The sequence below is a fragment of the Acartia tonsa genome, chromosome 3 (assembly GCF_053477335.1).
Source record: "Acartia tonsa isolate MP-2025a chromosome 3, ASM5347733v1, whole genome shotgun sequence".
Lineage (NCBI taxonomy): Eukaryota > Metazoa > Arthropoda > Copepoda > Calanoida > Acartiidae > Acartia > Acartia tonsa.
The window spans coordinates 34,477,769-34,484,839 of record NC_137262.1 but is presented as its reverse complement, the minus strand read 5'-3'; the positions used below and the strand labels follow the sequence as shown (position 1 = coordinate 34,484,839).

At 31.8% G+C, this 7,071-nt stretch overlaps 1 protein-coding gene across 1 annotated transcript in view; it reads right to left on the bottom strand.

Moving 5' to 3' along the window:
- Positions 1-3,381: 3,381 nt before the first annotated feature.
- The window catches only part of LOC145313969 (uncharacterized), a 66,764-nt gene continuing 63,074 nt past the window's right edge, over positions 3,382-7,071 (bottom strand). Inside the window, exons 11-14 of the mRNA XM_080153638.1 lie at positions 5,979-6,051; positions 4,932-5,071; positions 4,262-4,312; positions 3,382-3,675 (exon numbers count right to left, since the gene is read on the bottom strand). Of these exons, the coding sequence (XP_080009764.1) occupies positions 3,625-3,675; positions 4,262-4,312; positions 4,932-5,071; positions 5,979-6,051 (315 nt within the window). The 3' untranslated portion in view covers positions 3,382-3,624. The remainder of the gene's footprint in view (positions 3,676-4,261; positions 4,313-4,931; positions 5,072-5,978; positions 6,052-7,071) is intronic.

The window sequence follows — 7,071 nt, the reverse complement described above, 5'->3', positions numbered from 1 at the left end:
AAAGTTAAGACAGTGCGGGAAATATATACTTAAAGATATGCTTTGCAGAAGTATTAGTATTTAGGTATTTGTTTCATGTTTCCCGTGCACAAATAGCAATAAAATCAGTTTTTGCATTTGTAAAATTTTCAATCTAATAAATCACGAAACCTTGCATGCAAAAGTATTATTATTTTGCTATGAAAGAAATAATTTTTAGGTAAAAAAGTCTGAATTTAATCTTATTCTTTTTTCTATGCGTTTTTTAGGAGGGAGGGGAAATTGGACTGTTAATATCACTGATACCCAAGGTTTTATAGTCTCATTATCTTAGATGTTTTGAGTAAAAACTATGGATAATTTTAATAGATTTTGACAAGTTGATTCCAAACTGATAGTGCATGTCCTGTCATTTCAACCGATAATTTTAATCTAAAAAAGGGGTAATTTTGTATATCATCATAGGATATGTACAACAATTTATTGGCCCTTGCCTTATTCCTTCAGATCCCTGTACTTGTCAAATTGGACATAGCCCTTAGAGGCGTTGGGCGATCACGTTCAAATACTAAAGAAAATTCGCAAGTTTTAAAGTAAATTAATGTCTATACTTTAAAGTACACGCAAATGAAACAATGCAACCTTGCCGAAGGGCTTGACAAAAACTTGCTCTAACTTTCATACAAAACGAAATATGCAGTATTTAGAATGCTAATTACTATTTACTACATGTTTACAGTATGTTTACGAGATCTTGAGGAGCATACAGATAGAAAGATAGGCATCCTGTTACTTTAGTGTGTAAGATTGCTGAATTGTCATTACTACGCTACTTATAGAAAAAAAACAGGAATACATTAATTGGCCGATAAGTTAACGTATATACCCAATGATGATACACAAAATTAACCCTTCTGTAATTTGCATTTAGTGCCAATGAATAAGAAAACGTTATTTTAAACTTTGAGAATGGTGTAATAATGTCCCCTCCCCCCTGGAAAAAAAGTCTTTGTTTTGAAAAAATTGCTGGCGAATTTTACATATTTTTTGCTTAAACGTAAATTATATTATCCCCCTTGGCAAAACATTAACTTATTAAAATAAGAGAAAATTAATCATAAACGTAAAGCAACGGTAAAATTTGCAAAAGAAAAATTGCACCATAAAAGTAATAAAAAACAATTGGGCGGGGTTTGGACTTGGTTCTTTTTATGATGAAGAAAGATTGGGTTATTATATATTTAGGAATTCTTAAAACTTGTTCTACCCCCTCTCTTTTTCGTTCCCCCTTTTTTTGCGTAATATTGATTGTCTACGAGTGTTTATACAAATGCGCCAATTTTTCATTTCATTTCAATTAAGCTTTTTTTTAGGTACAGGGAAGGTTTTTAATTAATTTGGGAGAGCGTATCTAAACCTTCCCAATTTAAAATTCTTCCCCCAATTTTTTTTTAATATTCCTTATTAAAACTCAAATTAAAAAGTAGAAAGGCGGTTGACTTATCCCCCTCCCACCTTAAGAACACCTAGAGGCTTCTAGTGGGCGTTGCCCCTAGTCTTTCTTAAAATAAAAGCTATGTCTTGCATTTTTTTCAATTAGGTGTTTGATCACGAATTGCATATGGTAAACATATTTTTCTTATTTAATTGTTAACCTAATAAGATAAAAGTTATGCTTGAAAATTGTTTTAATAGCTATTATTATATATTGCATTTTTAAAAAAAAACATGAAAATTGAGATCAAAGTTTGCGTATCTTTTGTACTCATTTGCGTCATTTCTATCTTCGGAATTTTCTTACCCGTCATCCTTTTTATGCAGACAATCTTTCAATTTAAGCTATCATAAAGCTGATTACTATCATAAAATTTTTAAGAACCATTAGTAATTAGTGTTTCTTATTAAAAAAAAACTAGTCTATATTTAATAGAGATAAATTGATGTACATCCATAATTACCGTATCTTTAGATTAAAATTATTGCCATTTAGAAGCAATTAATAAGAAATACCCAAAGTCTTCATGCCAACGAATGGAATAACTTGTTTATAAAAGTTTGATTATCTTTTTATTGTAATTTACAGTCCATTGTCCCCTCCCTCGATCCCGTTTGGGTACCAATCCAATAAAACAATATGTATATTCCATACCTCACTTTTACGTCAGTTTTTTCTTTTGGTTCATGAGCTTCGCTTCTTATGGATTATGTCATATTTGTAAATTAAATAATGCGAAAAGATTTATGTAATCGAATTAGTAAATATTGATAAAAAGCATTATTCCAAGCAGTTGTACTTGTATAAGGAGAAAACTCGTTTCTTTTTCTTCATATTAGATTATTGTGTTGTAATGTTCATTGACCAAGTACAAAGTAATTTATGATGGCTACAGAAAATGGATATAGTGTATCTGGATATATTAACAGGAGAAATTTGTCTAGGAGAAATCTAGGTTGCTAACATGGACCATTTACCCCATCGTTATTTTAGCTATTTAAGAGTATCTCTTTATTTAGAGTACATGAAAATGTGATGAAACATCCAAGCAATAATATATTGATTCTGCAGATGTACTTAAAAATAGATCAAGAGTACATTTTGATGATATGAGATTAGATTTTTATCTCCTCGTATTATAGACAGCTTTCCATGGATATAAAAAATAAAAAAATATATGATTAAACAAGTTTTATTTGCCCCAAGGGGCCAAAGGCCCGGTCAACAAACAACAACAAGCAGAAAACAAAACATTTTCTCGAAAAGATAATAATCTTTTTAGCAAATATTGTTTCCACTTTGTTTTGTTTTGATACTATTCGGCTACTCGACGACAGGCAAATTTTGGGTATGCTTTCGTATAGCAAATATTTTGTACTAATTTGTGTTTTTTGAGTTTTTAAGCAAAAAAGAATATGATTGTATACGAACTTAAACAAAGAGATTTAATTAATATAAATATTTTTGATTTGTATTTTTTAAACTTGAGGATATTTTCCAACTACTTGGTTTCTCTTAACTCTGATCGACCAACCAATATAAAGAATTTTAAGGTATCTTTGCTTCTACAACAAGGATGACAACATCTATAAAAGCGGAAGCTCTGAAACGGTAGGGCAAAGGACCATTAACACAAAGTATCAGAACTGAATGAGCAGAATATAAAGTCTTAACAAATTTGTAAGTTTGTTGCATAACTGCTTAAAAACAGGATATTGTTTAAGGGCATACTAATTATTTTAGGACCTGATCATAGAGATTATTCTCTTATAACATTGTTACAGGAATCATAAGGCAAAGTTTAAAATCGATAGGACAAACCTAACATGCTTATTTTAACGAAAAGAGCTTACCTTGACTAACGGACGGACCCTAATTATAGAAAAGCTTTGCTTCTAAAACGGTTGTTTGTTATTTTAAATTTTTTTATTAAATCACACAAAATACACATAGATTATTATCAAATGAAATAAAATGAATTTTTAAGGTTGTTTTTTAAGATTTTACACATAAATAAGAATTTGTGATTAAATACTAATAATCAAATATTTTGAATAAATATTATTTAAAGCTAGTTAGAATAGTAAATATAATGATTTAGATAGAAAATATTGACAATAATGGTCTTTTACATGTCTTCTTATTTCTTTTTACTGGGGTAGAGGGGGTTTCTCGTTCTGAGGAGCCTTGAAGAAGGTCACCTAAAATACATTACAATGAAGTCCCTGCACCGTTCATAATTTTTTCATCCTAATTTTGCTAAGCATACAATAGCTTACACATATTGATGTCATTTTTTTCACGTATTCATTCGAAACCAATTAATATCCGGTAGGTAAGAACTGGTTCTCATCCATAAGAAAAAAATTATTGTTCTAGCATCTTATTCTTAGTATCCAGTTGTCTACGACCAGACATTTTTATTGTTGCAATTTCTCTTTCATAATTTTTAGTGGGTAATTTTTACGACATTTGTAAATACATTTGTTATATCTTACATTATTAATTCCTACCTCTCCCTTTTCAATTTTTAATAGTTATTTCTCGCATCGTATTATAGTTTTCTACGAATATAAAATGTACGTAAAATCATAAGATTAAAACCATTTTTTTAGCAACGTGATGCCAAAAGCACAGACTAAAAAAAATTGGTTTTAATCTTATGATTGTATATTTTTATGCATTGAAAACTGGATATAATACGATGCAAGACATATTTTTTCGTAGAGATGAAAACCGGTTCTAATCCACCGGATTCGAATGAATACGAGAAAGACAATTGTTTACCTGAGCCATGATTTCTCTTCCCTTCCTGATGTACCTCTCTGCAGGAGACTCCTTGACAAAAACAAAACATGTTTAGTTTACTTTCTTTGTTTTGCAAAAACTATATTTTATAAAAACCCATCTTTTTTTGCTATAATTGAAATCTGCTTTAACTGCTCTGATAAATAATTTTCTTTCGACGGTGTATTTTTTCTGGGGGGATTTCTCTTTGTTACCCTTCCCCAAATTATATTAATTTTTGGGTTCAAGAAGACATAACTGCACTGTAACATTCTCTTATTTGACCTACAAAGAGATAAACAGACCAAAAAGGCAAAAAAAACTTCTGAGGTGTGTAAGAAGCTTCAATGTAATTTTCTATCTTTTTACATGAATAAAGCTGACCTCCTGGTATGTATTGTTGTTTGCGGCTGGGAGAGGCAGTTCAATATAGACTAGTTGATATACATCTTTCTTTCATCTTTTAAATAATTTTTCTACTTATGTAGAAATCAATTATATACATATCGATCTACTTACATGGATAAAGCTCTCATCTTGCTAGTTATTGTTGGTTGCAGCTTGGTGGGGCAGGTTAACATATTTAGGCTAGTTGATATCTATCAATCATTTTTCTATCTGTCTACTTATGTATAAATCTATCTGGCTATCTATTTATCTATCTACTTACATGAATAAAGCTGTCATCCTGGTAGGTATTGTTGTTTGCGGCGGGAAGGGGCAGGTCAACATAGGCAGGTGGCTGCTGGGTGGTGGCGTATGCTGGGGGCAGGCTGGCACGACGCTGTCTTTGCTGCTGGTTGCGCTGTCCTGGTTAATAATAAAGGTTGGCAACATATGTACATAATGATAAATTCACTGAGTAAAAAAGTCGTTGATACTTCTTAGTTATTTATTGAAATATATTTCAGTGAACATTGCACCCTCTTCAGTCTTGTAGTTTAGCTGGATGTTAAAAGTAATATGTACATAAGTAGTAAAATCATGGATGTAAAAATAAATTCACGAAACCTATTCAATTTATGCAAATCCTACTATATAAACTAGTAGCAAGCTTTTTTTGTCTGTAGTGAAGGATATCGCTAACCACTGAACCGATATGGTTCTTCTTTACAGTGAAGCTTCTTTTAGATCCAGAGAACTATGTTGGGGAGGGTTCCACCACTCTCCTAAGAGAAATTGCCCCTGAAATAAATAAGCCCTCCCCCCAAAAAAGTTATATTTTTTCTTAGAATCAAACTTAAAAAGGGAGGGTGTTACTTTTTCTTTATAAATCTAAAATAAAAATTGAGTTATCTATTTAAACTACCTCCTCCACAAATGCCCCCTAGAGGCCTCTAGGGGCGTAACCGCTAGTGTATAAACACTAAAATATAAATGTCCTATGTAGCATTGTTACTAATAAAGTAAATTATTATACTAGATGCTTCTTTTAAGTGACATTGCCACATAAAAAAGTAACTAAAGTTAAAAAGTAGCTGAGTAAATCCCATAGTGTTACAGACTAAAGGATGGATTTACAGACAAAGAGAATTATAGAGTATCATCATATTTTCTTCTTATCATCTGATTTTATATCAGCTACGATCACTTTTTATATAGTCGACGTAAAACTATAAAATATCAGAATTGTAAATTAATTGTGCCCTTTTTGATGAGAATAAGAACAACTGCCATCCAATCAAAGGGTTGGTTGTCTACTGGCTGATAAGGTTACCTGCAGTGTGTCTAGCTCCACCACGACCTGGAAGAGGCTGGCCAGAACGAACACGGGTACGGAAAAACAGAGCCTAGAAAAATATGAAAACTTGTATTGCATTGTCATTTCTTTTAAAATAGATGTTATTCAAATTCCCCCAGGCAAAATTTAGGTTGGTGGATACACCTCTATAGGGCCAACACCCCCTTGATATAAGTCTAACCCTAAATATTTCCAATGTATCAATGATTTGACGCTTGTTTGACTCTTGAGTATGTTTATAATGTGATAGATACCAATACAGGGGGTGTATGTAAGGGCTGCTGCCGCTTCTACCACTAGCAAAATATAGTCACTTTGTATTTGACAAAAAGTGAGAGTGTTTTTGCCAATTTTGTTTATTGCTGTATTTTTGGCAATATTTTTTTTATCAACTGTCAAAATTTGTCATTTTCACACCAATGAAATATACCCAACTGACAATATAATTATTAGGGTTGGGCCGGATATCCGGTGAGGCCGGATATCCGGCCGGATATCCGGCCATTTTCAATATCCGGCCGGATACCGGATATTGAAACTATCCGGCCGGATATCCGGCGATATAATATTTTATATTTTGCAACAAAAATTTCTGCTTTTTAAATTATAAATGGCTGTAATTTTTTCATTATTAAAGTAAAATTTTTTCTGAATATTTTTATCTTTATGTAAATTTTATATTAGACATATAAAAAGCCTAAGTTTAAAATTTAAAGTCTCCAAGTCAATAATTGCTGTCACAGGAACCGTTTAAAGATTTCTGGACACCTGGAGGTTCAGGACTTGCAGGGCTATACCTGGAACCTGAAATCGACTTGAACACCTATATTTCGTATGAGGATGTACGACTATAGAATATTTAAAGGAAGCCTGCAAGAAATACCACGCTTTAACTGCTGAAAGACTGCCACAAGTAGACCCAATACCCCAAATTTGAAGCCTCCAGCTTCTAAAACAAAAAAGTTCTAGGCATTTTAAAATGACATTTTATATACAATGAAAATTTTGAAAGAATTGCAATGCTAATGTTAGAAATTTTGAAATTAAACTACGTGGCCTAGAAACAAAA